This window comes from Melanotaenia boesemani, chromosome 20, assembly GCF_017639745.1.
Source record: "Melanotaenia boesemani isolate fMelBoe1 chromosome 20, fMelBoe1.pri, whole genome shotgun sequence".
NCBI classification, from domain to species: Eukaryota; Metazoa; Chordata; class Actinopteri; order Atheriniformes; family Melanotaeniidae; genus Melanotaenia; species Melanotaenia boesemani.
In genome coordinates, this window is record NC_055701.1 from 12885864 (window position 1) to 12899568 (window position 13705).

Sequence of the window (13705 nt, forward strand, 5' to 3'; positions counted from 1 at the left end):
ATAAAGATCATTCAACTAATATTAATTAGAATAGTTAATTAAGATCCTTTTTTTAAAAGGCTGGATTCAGCATGGAGCATCCTCATGTGTATGATCATTCCTTTAAGAGCACACACACACATAATGCAATGTACACTCATAAATTAGAGTAATGTTTGTGGAAACATGGTAAAAGTCCTTAAGGAAGGGCAGGTAGCTGCCTGTCACAACCAGTTGCCACGCTTTAGTGAGCCCATCTGGTGAACTGGCCAAGGTGTCTCTCCCTTTCCTGGTCCTCCCAGCTTCTGTGCTGCTCACAGCGCCCTCCAGTGGCCAACAAAACCGCTGCCAGGTTGGTGAAAATGTTTTGCTATAATCACTAATCTTAAAGTAAAGCCTCTTGAGGAAGAATGTAGCAGAGTACAAGGTACAGAAAAAGTATTTTTTGGTTGTTTCTTAACAATTATATAATATTACATATAATTTTAGAGATTTAAAGTGTGCATTTTAATCAGTCTCATAGCACCATCCTCATCATCACTGGGTGTGTCCTAGAGAGCTGTATTGTTTCTGAAGTAACTAATAACCTTGATGCTTTCTGGAAAATACTTCCTGCAACATAAAGACAAGTATTTATACGAGAGCTTTGCAGACATCAGGAGGCTATTTGTATCCATCACACAGACTGCAGTATTTTGCATCATCTCCCTGGCTCATGATTTATGTGTCATTTTGCTGCACCACAGCACTCTGATTTCCATGATGGGATCAGCTCTCAGATTAGTCTGAGCTACTATATTTATGGGATTTTGTGTGTATATGAGTACATTTGTTTGTGTGTGTGGCCTTAGCCTTTTTTTAGCACCATTTGATATAATGCCTCTTAACACTTGACTTTTGCTGTGGCATATATTAATTCTCGTATGTTTTTGCCATCACTTTATATTTTGGGCCCTTCTGTTTTAATAAATATTTGTTGGCTTAAGTGATTTCTGTTTTTCATTTGTTTATTCTCTTTCTCTCTAAATGTAACCCAACTAAAAACAGCAAAAAGCCTAAGATGATGATAATATTAATGAGGAGGGAGCCTTAACTATGCTGTCCTTGCTAATGTCTCTGGCTAGACCTGAGACAGCAACTGGTATCAGAGGTGCTGCTGCAACTGCAAGGTCATAGGCTTAACAAATTCATAAGGCACAACCTTACAAAAAAAAGATTACATCCACAAAACTCCAAAGCCCACTTTTAAATAATACAACATGTGTGGGCTCATGAACTGAGCACCCAGGGGAGACCCAAAGCAGAAGTGTGTCAAGCTGAAATATGTGTTAAGTTATTCAACCCTCGAACAAGCCACAGAGGGCGAGAGGAAAGTAGAGAGAAAGGGAGGATGCTAACCCAAATGCATTCCCTGGGCTCTGGACAAATATGGGGAGGGATGGGCAGAAGAAAGCACTAGGAGGTCATCCATTTTTCATGAGATGCTATGGCAGCAAAGCAAACATCCTTTTTTCAAGTGGAGGAAAGCCAGTGAGGAATGTAATGTGCAGAGTGATTCTCAAAGACGCCATTAACGCATTCTAAATGTAGTAAATTCATGTTTAAATTGGAGCAACATGCATCTTTTTTACATTGACCAAAGGAGTGTTCCCATCTGATATAATGTTCAGAGGATTAAGGGTGTGTCAGGGCAATATGATCAGGAATATCTGATCTGTTGACTGACAGGAAACAAAAGAGGGATCTTGTAAATGTGAACATATTATTTTAGATTATTTTGAACAAAAATAGTCCTTACAGTATTCCAATATTTAAAATACAAAGTGCATTTCTGATACAAAAGTAAGATGCATCACTTTAAATTCTGTCCTTCTTGTTGACGTATCCTCATCTTCTCTTCACCCGTTTGCCTTTCAGGGTTCGTGTTCTCCCGTTTCTTATGGCTCCTTGTTGTGGAGCCTTCCCCCTCCAACCCTCAGGCTCCTCTTTCTCTGCCTGCAACACAAAACAACAGCAAAAACAGACACAATTACAGCCTCATATCCTGAGCAGTGATGTGAAGGGCCTGATGAAATATCCTGTACCCATTAATCTTTCCCCAGGGGGCGCAGGAGACTGGAAGCACTGGGCCAGCCACTGATTAAATGCTCTTAATATAGGCCATTCATCTTTCGTTGAATCTTGAACATTTCAACATGCAGCATCCATGAACACAACTACTCCCCATGTCTCTTTATGTGAACATCATAATTTTCAAGAGGTCTGTACTTTTTAATTTTGTGGTATCTTTGGAAGTGAAAGTGACCTCCTTTAGTGAGCTCCTACAAGTTGATGGATGACTTTGTTTTCACCACAGTATCTCATTTGTAACTATTCCAATAATCTTCATGAACACTTGTGCATGTGGTCATGCAAGGTGGGATCAGATTTCAGCATTTGCACAACTAACTATGTTTAATATCCTGATTTTATAATCTTTGACCACTCTAGCATGGAGCAGATGACAACTTGATTAGTCATTAACTGTTTCTGATCAGATTATTTTCACATATTAGACATCAGCTTTCAATCTGCCTGTAAAGCAAATCCCACAAGTTTAATTTCTAGCCTTACAAAACAAAGACAAGTTCACACTGAGAATATGAGGCTAAACTGTCCAACAACCCTCAGTAAAATAGTTTAATGGGTATTCATGTTATGATGTAACAGTACCCAGCAGTTTCAAATTTTGATATGACAACAAGCCAGTATTATAATTCTAAATAAATAACTACATGTTCTGGTATTTCATGAACAAATCTATTTGTCCTGTAATCACTTTGCAAGATTACATCATCATAGGCGGAGATCTTAAAAATGATGTTTATGCTGGAGGACAGAGGAAAGGGGGATAAAGGGGAGTAAAGAGGGCACCTGCTGGGTTGTGATGAAGAAAAACCCTCAGAGACTAAAAATGAGATCATCCCAACACTGCAGCATGTTAACTAGAACAATAGTGACCTCTGTTGGCTGCTTTAGGAGTACAGTATGCATGATGAGAACAATGTACTGTACCTGTTTGCCATCTTTTTGCTTTGCAGCGAAATCCAGAAAGCTGACCAGACTGTAGGTGTATGATTGACCTCGAACACAAGGAGACGTCTTTTTATCTGTGAAAGAACAGATAAGATATAGATAAGATATATATATGTATATATGTATATATATATATATATATATATATATACATATATTAAAAAAGTGCTGAGATTGTCTGTTGCCTTCACATGTAAATTATGTTTTATTGAAAGCATCCAACATAATGGATGTTTGGTCAACAACATTCTGACACTACTCTTTTAATTCCATGCAACATTGCTCCGCTGTTATATCTTTAAACTTTGTCTTAGAGACAAAGATGTGGCATCCATGAGGGGCAACAGGTCACAGATCCCTGAGGCCCAGCAGTGATCAGCACAACCTGGCAGCTGAAGGGATGTACTCCTGCAGGGGTGTAAGGGACACCTCCCCCACCTTACATGTACACACACACACACACACACACACACACACACACACACACACACACACACACACACACACACACACACACACACACACACACACACACACACCCACACACATAATCACAGGTAAAAGAAAGAGAAGGGGGATGTTTTATGGATGACTGACTGCTGCAGCAAGGTTGAGAACCAATCTCTAACACTTCGCTTCCTTCCCAGTCTCCCTCTCTGAGCCGTCAAGCCTCCCCCTGCCTTTGGTACAAGTACTTGCATCCTGCACCCTGCAGTGGACAACAGCGTCTCTAGCAAATAATTATGTCCGACCAGAATGCACAACATACAGTACATTAATACAGGCAAAGACATTGATTTTGAGTGGTGAGGGGTGGGGTTGGTTTTTCTAATTACTATATTGCTAATGACCATTTCTAGTGATTTACCAGCTCTAAATGTCAAATAAGCATTAGCAACTTTGGTTATACATTTATAAAACAACCAGAATTCCTTACTCGGTGAGATCATTACACCTGGCTCTGCAGCAGATAAGAGGCCGCTGGAAGCTCTACTCTCTGTGTTGTGTTTCCACCAATTGCCTGCTTTGCAATGATCAGGCCTGGATGAGGTGCTCGGATTGCAGAGTTCATCTGTTTGTAATTTGGATTTTGGGGAGATCTCATCAGTCTTGTAAGAAGGAACGGAGGTGGCTTTGATGTTGTGGGCTGGGCTGAGATTTAGAGAGCTACCAGGGATGTTAAGTTGTGTGGGGAGGATGGAGCTGTCCTGCTCAACCATCCTTGGTGAGCCACTGTGTGAAATTTCCTCAAAGCTCTGGCCAAGAATAGTAACCACATCCTGGGTGGTTTTAAAAGGCATATAGGATAAGTCTTGACTAAGAGATTCCTTTGGTTCTTGCTGATGATCCTCACATCCTTTCTGAAGAAGAGATAGGAAGAGTGTCATCATCAAATGAGTGACAGGTCATAATAATCAACCTACTCTACTGTATGTACTGTTTAATTAAAGACAGCTATTACCTACCTGATTAACTTTTATTTCCAGGAAATCATCCGATATAATTGCATCCCTAACACTGAGAATCTTTGAAGAGATGCATTGGTCTGACTGGTCCTCTTTGCTAAGTGACTCTGAAGAAAGAGTTCCTGAAAGTGCATCAGCAATGAATATTTCCTCTTCTCGGTCAGCCTTTGCATCTGATTCATCCCCTTAAAAAATAATATTCATGAAATATAAAAAGTTATTTTATGTTTTAGAAATCTGTTCAAGTCTAATGTGTGCTAGAAGACCCAACAAAGCTTACCCTCTGCAGAAAGCATCAGATCCACCAGGCACTCTTTGTCTAAGGTGCTGAGAAAAACAAGGTCTGTGGTGCCATCTGGTGTCAGTATCAGCTCACGGTGATCTGGCAGAGAATCAGCTGGTGAGAAGGTTTCAGTCTCTTCTGCTTCTTCATCTTCTTCCCCGCTTTGGTTTTCTCCATCAATAATCAGAGAAGAAATTCGCTGCAGAGTCACAGTGCTTTTATACACATATGGATGTTTTAGCAGAGGAAATGATGATGCCGAGGTGAAGGATGAGGCAGAGACAGAGCTCAGATTCCCAGAAGAAGAAATGTGCTCCTGTTTCTTAGTTTGCTCCTGGAGTGAGAATACAAAAGCCAAGGGATGTTAATTAAAAGCAAATATGCTGTTGTCATTATTAATAGGTATAATAAAAGTGCTATACATACATAATTAATAACATGCTGCTCCTCCTCTTGGTCATCTGTATGTGCTGTTTCCTCTTTTTCGTCCACCATATCCACTGGGGACAGGCTGGGTGTGGGACAACTCAGAGCCTGGACTGACAGAAATATTTCTCTCCTGTCGGATTTGTTCTCTGCAGGCTTTGGCCACACAACCTCGCTATCATGAAGAACACAGTTTTAGAATCTGTAGGTATGACATGAACATAAAATAATTTCATCACAGCTTTACTACCTTATCCTGGGATGTGGTTGTCTCACTTCCATAACACTCTTTTTAAGTAGCTTTACCACTTGCTGAGAGGACACTGTGCTTTCTCTCTGATGCCGATACAGCTTTGCAGACAGTGGGCAGGGTGGCATTTCTACAAAACAGTCTGTTGAAATGAAACCTTCAAGTTAGACAAAACACATTTGGTTCTGTGCTGATCCTATTTAAGAGTGTCCGTATTACCTTTGTTCTTCATCTCTGGTACTTTGCTGCTACCCCCTTTTCCCTGAAAACGGTTATTTTTTTTAATAAAATCTATTTCTTTTCCTTTAAATCTTTGGTAAAAAAAATATCTCTTACTGTATTTGGGTTACAAGAGATTTACTCACACTGTATCCCCTAGGAATGTATTTCAAAGCCTCTTCACACAGATTAAACCCTTTACAAGCCTGGAGGAAGTATATGGCCATATCCTCACTTTGTGTGTGGCTTTTCTTCAACAGAGCCCAGGCATCAGAAACACAGCTGGAGGTTAGGACAAACACAGCGAGCCAACAAGTATGTAAAAATATCTCCAGTTTGAGACTTTAACATTCTTGTCTTATGAAATGTGACTATCAAAGACCAAAATGCACCTGTTTTGAAGAAGCACATCTGCATATAGCTTTGCATCCTCAACAGTCTCTATGGCAGGGCTTGTCCAGTGGAGGTACCTTAGGGCCATGTGAGTCTGCTTCCTTGTCATGAGAGAGTGGATGATGCAACGGTGCTGCCAGGAGAGCCAGGGAACAGTGGCTTTTGGGCTAAGTAATAGCTCCATGGAGGCCTAGATGGGTTGTAACATAACATACAGAATCACTCTTGGTACCTAAGTTCTTTTTCATTATGGTTAGATGACGGAAAAGAGTCATCATTTTTCATTCTATGATAGAGGGGAACAGTGAAGAGTTATTACATTAATCACATGCACTAGCCAAATGACCCATTAGTATCACCTTCTCTGGTTGTAATCACTTATGTGATCAGTTTGAATGGTTAACTGACCCTTGCAGCTCTCAAACACATTCACCTTGCTCATGGTCATTACAACATCAAAATATAAATCATTCATTCACAAAGTGTTCAAATTCAGCTTCCTCTCTTTCTTACATACCTTAACATGTCCGTGATCAAACAGCCAGAAGGCTCTGATTTGTTGAGAGAAGCTGGAAGGAATTGTGAAAGCATGGCAGAAAGACTGGAGAAGGTTATCTTTGCACTGCAGGAAATTCGCCACATCCAGGATAAAGTACATGAGCTGCAACATGTATGTTAAGAACTGTACAGTCTAGAATACATTGACATATACATATAATGCAATATGTTTCATAAAAAGCTTTGTTGATGCTGTGTCTGAATGGATACAATAGCTTGGACAGACATATTGTCAGTGCAAGGCACCAGCACAAGCTTCAACAGGGCCTGCAAATTAGGAGGAGGGTAGAGCTGATCTGTGCAGTCATCAGAAGTCCAAATGCAGCCATGTTCTCTGCCGAGCTGTATCACTATGCCTTCAATCAAAAAGTTAAATCTTCCCATTTCACCATTCTCCCACCTATGAAGGACAAAAAAGGGAAGGCATTTGGGAAAGAAAGATAAAATGAATGTTCAAAGGTAGAAAAAAAATGCCAGAATGTCTGTAAATCCTTCAGGATTAAATGAATAGAGTTACTCAGGTGTTTCAGCACAGGCTTTGCGATGACTGAGGCCCATTTCCTTCCACATCTGAGAGATACGCTTCACTTCTTGGGGCTCTAACAGCAACAGCAGAGAGCAGATAAACATTTAGAGGTATGATTCCAGCTTTCCATGTCAGTGTTTTTGTTCATGAGGGTGTCAATACCAGGGAACTTGGGCAGAAGGCCCATGATGCCCCACCACTGAACCAGTCGCCCCAGCCAAATGTATTGATTCAGAGTCCTGTGTTCTTGATTCCAGCAGTCTTGTCTGACATTTGAGGAGCTGTTTGTGTCTCTGCAAAGTACACATGGAATGCCCACACCTTCCCAAAGAAGACAATAAAATTAATGTAAGGGGTTTCAAATAATGAATGAAATATTAAAGATTAGAATATATATGTACAACCACCACAAAAGCCCAATTCTGTGCTGTATGTGTACCATGCCATAAATGGGCTGTACATTGCTGCTTTCTTGCCCACTGGGCCAAGGTGAGTAGGTTCTTTAATCTTTGGAGCAACATGTGCACTCTAGCAAAGGAGCTCCTGTCCAGGAACATCCACAGACCCTGGCAGCGGCTGTAGCCTGTGGGCATGTATAATACACAATGAATGAATAGCTCCATATAATGTACAAAAACAGAGGTTCAGTGTGTTAATTAAAGAAGAATTGCATTGATTTTAAACTCTAGGCCCAGAGAATAGTGCTGATGTTATTGTCAATGCTAAGTCTGAGTGGGAGAAAAGTATTGAAAATGGTCCATTTAAAGTCCATTTTACCAACTAAAATCTGAAAGAAGACTTGCCCATGCAGCAAATAATGACCACTCCTGTTTTTATCTCATTTTAGTCTGTTATGAAGCACAATGCTAAAATTAAATGGTATGTACTTACATAATGTTAACAACTCCTTTTTAGCAAACTCTGATGTCCTCTGTAACCAGCAGCTAAAGGTTCGCAGAGTTTCCACCAAATCAGCATCACCTTATTAGAGTTAAATCAAACAACAAAAACTTAATGGACTTGTCTTTTTGAAAGGATTGTACAGACGACAGTTTCAAGGTATATAGTTTCTCTTTATGCACCTTCAGTGGTTAACTTCTCTAGCCACCGGATGATGAGTCTGATGTTGTTGCTGGCCAAAGCTTCAGACCACTGACCCTCCAGCATGTTGACTGTACCTATAAAATCAGATCATTGAGTGAACAGCAAGGCAAAGGAGTTTACATGTGGATTAGTGGAAAGAAAAAAAGTTCACATGGTGACTTTTCTTTAGAAGAAGAAAAAAGTCAGCTGTATTCCTCGAGTGTTACAACAGCAGCACCCGTGCTTAAGGATTCTCAGATATAATTAGATCAGTAGACCAGGTAAAAACATGATGGTTGGAGTTATTCATTTGAGACATCTAAAAAGATTTACTGGCTTTTTGATACTTACTCAGTTCAGTATTTGTGGTCCGTAGTATCTCAGTTATATGTCTGATCAGTTGTGAGTGCGGTGAGTTCTCATGTGGATTTACTGGCTGGCCCAGTGGCTGCAGTAGCGTTCTCTCCTTACACAAGCTACTTTCCTGCATGTTAATCCTCTAATCTCACTCTCAGTTAACATTTCATTGGCTGATTTGCACTGTGGCTGTATTCATGTTTGGGTGCTGAAATCAACAGGAAGTGCATCTTCCATGACAAAGGGAATAAAATCACAATTATCTTTACAAGAATTCAACCACACCCCCATCAAAGGGTTATTACACCTATTTTTTTGTGTTTACAAGGCCATGTACTTGCTATTGAATACCTCTAATGCATCTAATACCTGCATGCACTTAATTATATTAACATCTAATTCATCTTCAGCTGATTTTATGATTGTAATGTTGTTTTTTCTAAACCCAGATTAGAAAATAAAAAACAGGAATACAGAGATTTGCAAATTACTAACCTGCTGGTGTATATAAATGAATGAATGTTACAGGGAGATGTGTACTGCTGAGTCGCATCACTTCTTCATTTAATAATGCTCTAAGCATTTGAGAATTGAGGGGACTAGTTTTTGTATTCTTGTGTGTTATAGATTTCAACTGTTCAACACTTTTGGTTCCCCTTCGTTGTTTTATTTGTTTTATAATGTATCACAAAGTCAAAAGAACAGGGCTGATCTGACCACCGGGAGTTTAGCACCTGGATTCTTACTAAGAGCAATAATCTTGTAGCACATGCAGAATGTTGCTCCATGTTGTTTTGCTAAAATAAGCAAGGTTAAATGATTGAAAAAAATCGTTTGAATAGGGTATAGAAAAAGTACAACCTTTAATTGATTGTTTTGGGGGGGTTTTTTATTATTATTTAGAATTTCTACCCAGTTTCAATTTAATCTAACCTAATATTATTTATATTATTATTTATTTATTTATTTCAAAAGAGTATCAGTGAAAATTTACTCATCCATTTAGGTGCCTGTACATATTGGTAACCAAGTTTAATAAAACACTCTAAAATAATAGATCAATAAAATAAACATTACTTCTGACACAACTGCACTCACACAATAGCTACACGATAGCCGTCCGCCATTACTTTCACAGTGCCGGGACAGTCAGATTTGCGTAGGTGGCAGAAGGTGGGTCTAAACCTCTTGTGGGGCCCTGGGCTGATTAATGATTAAAGGGGATTAGGAGGAGGGTCAGTACGTGGCTGCTTGTCTCCCTCAGATGCTACTGTGGCTGCCTTTGTGCTCTCAGTGCCATCACGACCACTCTTCTCTCCCAGGATTCGAAGATGTCAGCAAGAAGACTGAGTGAAAGCCAGATGAGAGTGATGTCAGATTTTTAAAATGAAAAATGAGCACACTAAGGTGAGTCAAGGAGATTTCTTGAATTTAAAATCCAAATTTACCAACTGTTTCATGAGTTAAATGATTTTAGCTTTAGGATTGTTGAATTACAAAAAGAGTTGGTGTATTTCTTAATAGAATAACAAGTTCCTGATCTTTATTTTATTTGTCTTGCATTGAAAGTAGTCCCTCTACTCATCCTGTTTCTATAAAACTTGTTAGATGTAGGAACATTTAGTCTTAGTAGTGTTTTACATTTCCAATTATGCTTAAGTAACAGTTTCTTTTTTTTTCTGCCCTCACCGATGCATTCTCACAAAGTGCCAACAGTACAACCATAATGCAGTGCATACACGATATCAATCATGACTACCTGGCTAAGCTGCTTATGAAAGAACCTTCAGAGAACCGTGCTACCAAACCCCCTCCCGCTGGTCCCCCACACCTCCTGCAGGATAACCTGTTCCTTTCCACCACTCTACCCATGTCTCACCTTTAATTCCACCTTGGATTTCAAGCAGTAGCTAAAGATATATAGACAATGGCAGTTTTAAGAGTAAAGTTCACAAAAACTAAAAGGGACAAGCTGGCCCAGGTGCTGTGGATCCTCAACTGGATCTCAGTAGTTACTGGGGCTATCCTCTTCAGCCTGGGACTCTTCCTCAAGGTGGAGATCAACAAGCGTGGGGAGCTGATGGCTGAGAGGGATATCCAGTATGTACCCAACATGCTAATAGCGGTGGGCCTCATTGCTTGTGCCATCAACTTCTTGGGTGGAAAGATCTGCTACGACTGTGTGGATACAACCAAGTTCTTGCGCTGGAAGCTGATCATGCTGCCCTACATTGTTTGCACCTTCTTCTTCACCTTCTGTGTGCTGGTTGGGGCGCTGATGTGTTACAGCATGCATGGGGAGCTGGAGGAGTCTCTGAACTTGGGGCTGAGTCAGGCTATGAAGTTTTACAAGGACACAGACACACCAGGGCGCTGCTTCCTGAAGAGCACCGTGGACATGCTGCAGATACAGTTCCAGTGCTGTGGAAACAATGGCTATAAAGACTGGTTTCAAATCCAGTGGATAAGCAACCGCTACCTGGATATGTCCCAAAAAGATGTGGTGGAGTAAGTATAAACAGTAGCAGGAAGAGAAGGCCTGTCATCTACCCCGTATACACAAGATGGTTTTTATTAAAGAAATTATGAGAATGATTAGCAGTGGTAAAAACTGTTGTATATTAAAAATCTGTGTAGTGAAGGACATATTAAAAGAAGACTCCAAGCATTTATACAAGATTTTTAAGAATAAGACAGTTTGGGGTCATACTGCAAATAACTTCACATGCAATCTAATTTAAAATATGTCATGAAGAATACTTTACATAAGTGGAATTTAAAATTAGGGACTTAAAGATATCAGATTTTCCCATTATCATCATTTACACTATTGTAATATTCATGAAAATTTTGAAAATAATCATACTTTGTGCAAATTTTAAGGCCCAAGACTCACATGTACATTTGGTATTAAAGTTAACAAAACTCTCTAAAAGGCACAAAATCCATCAAGACTGACTTTTATATTTACCTGTCCATCTAGCCGATTAAGGAGTAATGTGGAGGGGAAGTACCTGATGGATGGAGTCCCTTTTAGCTGCTGTAACATCAACTCACCCCGGCCCTGTATCCAGCAGCAGATTACCAACAACTCTGCCCACTTCAACTACGAGCACCAGACGGAGGAGTTGAACCTGTGGATGAAAGGGTGTCGCCAGGCGCTGTTGGAGTACTACACTCACATTATACAGTCTATTGGTCTCACAGTTCTCATCACCTGGCTCTTTGAGGTAAGATAACACAAACTAGCATCACATTAGGTTTTCAATGCAAGCCTAAAACCATAAAAGGTTCATTTGCAGCAGTACTTGAAATTAACTTTTCTATGGTTCTCTACTGCAAAATTACACCACACCATACTTGACCTTTTGGATCATGGTTTGTGCTCATGTTTTTCCGTGACCCTGTCAGTAACGTGTCCTTGTCTTGTTCCAGCTGTCAGTGTTGACAGGGGTTCGGTACCTACAGACCTCCCTGGAAAATGTGCTGAGACAGGGAGATCCTAACTCTGAATCCGATGGTTGGTTACTGGAAAACAGCTTCATGGAAACTGCTCGTTCCAATCTGAATATCATCAAAAGCCTCGGCAAGAGCAACCAAATAGACACAGCTAACAACGGAGATCCCAACATTGATGTCCCGTCCACCTCCAAGGCACACTATGGACCAGACAACGTTCCACCAAAGCAAATAACTGAAGCCAGCTGAACTTATCCACACCAAAAGACCTCAGAGAACTGATTTCTTTAAAGTGCTGAAAGGGCCATCATACTGACTACTTGGGAGAATTTTTCACATGAATATTTTTAAAACACAAACTGCAGATGGACATAGCCATAACAAAATCTATTGGTTTGTGGACTACCATTCTGAAAACTCAAGTCTGTCATTTGGCCATCATCTTATTGGGTTTGTGGCCAAACACACTTTTTGTATGCTGTAAACATGTTTACTCTGGTCAGCACTAGTAACCTCCTTGTTTTAATTTTTTTGCATACTAACTGATTTCTATAGCAAAGCATAGGCTGTAGTCTTTTGGGGGATTGTTTTCGCTTTAGCTTAATTTTCCTGTCTTCTATTTAAGCTGTTTCAGACTTATCAAAAACTATAACTAATTGTTATCAAAAGGTATTTCCATGTGTGGAAAAATCAGACATATTGGCGGGATTCTTCCACAATATGTATTCTGCTTTTGGGTGAAGCCGAATGGATTTGAAATAACCTAAATGAATTAATCTTTCAGCTGTAAAGTCCCTTTTCTGCTATAAAGCATCGCAATCTCACACACAAGAAGTTTTTCTGTACTGTAATCTGTTTACAAATATCCTGTTGCCTCTGTGTTATGTGGTTTTGTGACAGGTGGCCAAATCCGGTCCTTTCAGCTGCCAGTTAAAACACTTGACCTTGAAATTTAGTGATGTTTGATGAAGTTAGTGATGTGGGTTAGAGTTTGAAGCACCCATCTTTTTCTTGTCTGATATCATCCAGAATCACAATAAGATTTGGCAGTTTTATTATTATAGTTCACACATAAGCTTTTTTTGGTAATTAGGTTCTGAGTGTTAAGGACATTTCTGGATCTTTTGTGCATTTCTTTTATTCTCTTCTTGACTTGCCCAACTGCATTAGCAAACAAAGTAGAACTACTGGTAGAAAGCAATGCCCTGACCACTGTATTTGAATGCTTTAACATAATATATTCAGACAGAAATCTCAGAGTCACTAATATCAGATTTTATTATTAAAACTATCACTATAATGAATCTCATGTGCCTCAGCAACGCCACCTTGGTTTCATCATCTAATGAAAACAGTTTTCGCTGAGATGAGCTACCAACAATAAACTTTTTGTCTGTCATTGTTTTAATTATGATTAAAATTATAAAGCTTTCACTTTACTGGTTGAGGAAAGGCTGCATCTGTGTTTGGTTAAAGAGTTTTCTGCTACTAGTTCCTTTCTGTAAAAGAAAGGAAAAGAAAAAGGATGTTTCAGCATTAGAAAAAAAAACAACGTAAACATTTGATTGAGCTAATCTGAACTCGACTGTGTACACTAAAAATTTAAATTAATGGGCTATTCCCTTCTTCCA

At 39.6% G+C, this 13705-nt stretch overlaps 2 protein-coding genes across 2 annotated transcripts; one reads left to right on the plus strand and one right to left on the minus strand.

Moving 5' to 3' along the window:
* Positions 1 to 1814: 1814 nt before the first annotated feature.
* LOC121631339 lies at positions 1815 to 8747 on the minus strand. Its single transcript, XM_041972183.1, has 18 exons — positions 8610 to 8747; positions 8258 to 8353; positions 8067 to 8156; positions 7615 to 7758; positions 7338 to 7496; positions 7167 to 7248; positions 6860 to 7049; positions 6609 to 6752; positions 6091 to 6281; positions 5845 to 5980; positions 5699 to 5741; positions 5480 to 5621; positions 5230 to 5404; positions 4801 to 5137; positions 4521 to 4705; positions 3992 to 4415; positions 3034 to 3128; positions 1815 to 1974 (listed from the first exon to the last, which is right to left on the minus strand). Exons 2-18 carry the CDS (start codon positions 8340 to 8342, stop codon positions 1867 to 1869), a joined length of 2730 nt encoding a protein of 909 aa, XP_041828117.1. The 5' UTR covers positions 8343 to 8353; positions 8610 to 8747; the 3' UTR covers positions 1815 to 1866.
* A 1726-nt stretch (positions 8748 to 10473) lies between these two features.
* On the plus strand, positions 10474 to 12635 carry prph2la (peripherin 2-like a). Its single transcript, XM_041972345.1, has 3 exons — positions 10474 to 11123; positions 11599 to 11845; positions 12051 to 12635. Exons 1-3 carry the CDS (start codon positions 10543 to 10545, stop codon positions 12321 to 12323), a joined length of 1101 nt encoding a protein of 366 aa, XP_041828279.1. The 5' UTR covers positions 10474 to 10542; the 3' UTR covers positions 12324 to 12635.
* Positions 12636 to 13705: the final 1070 nt, after the last annotated feature.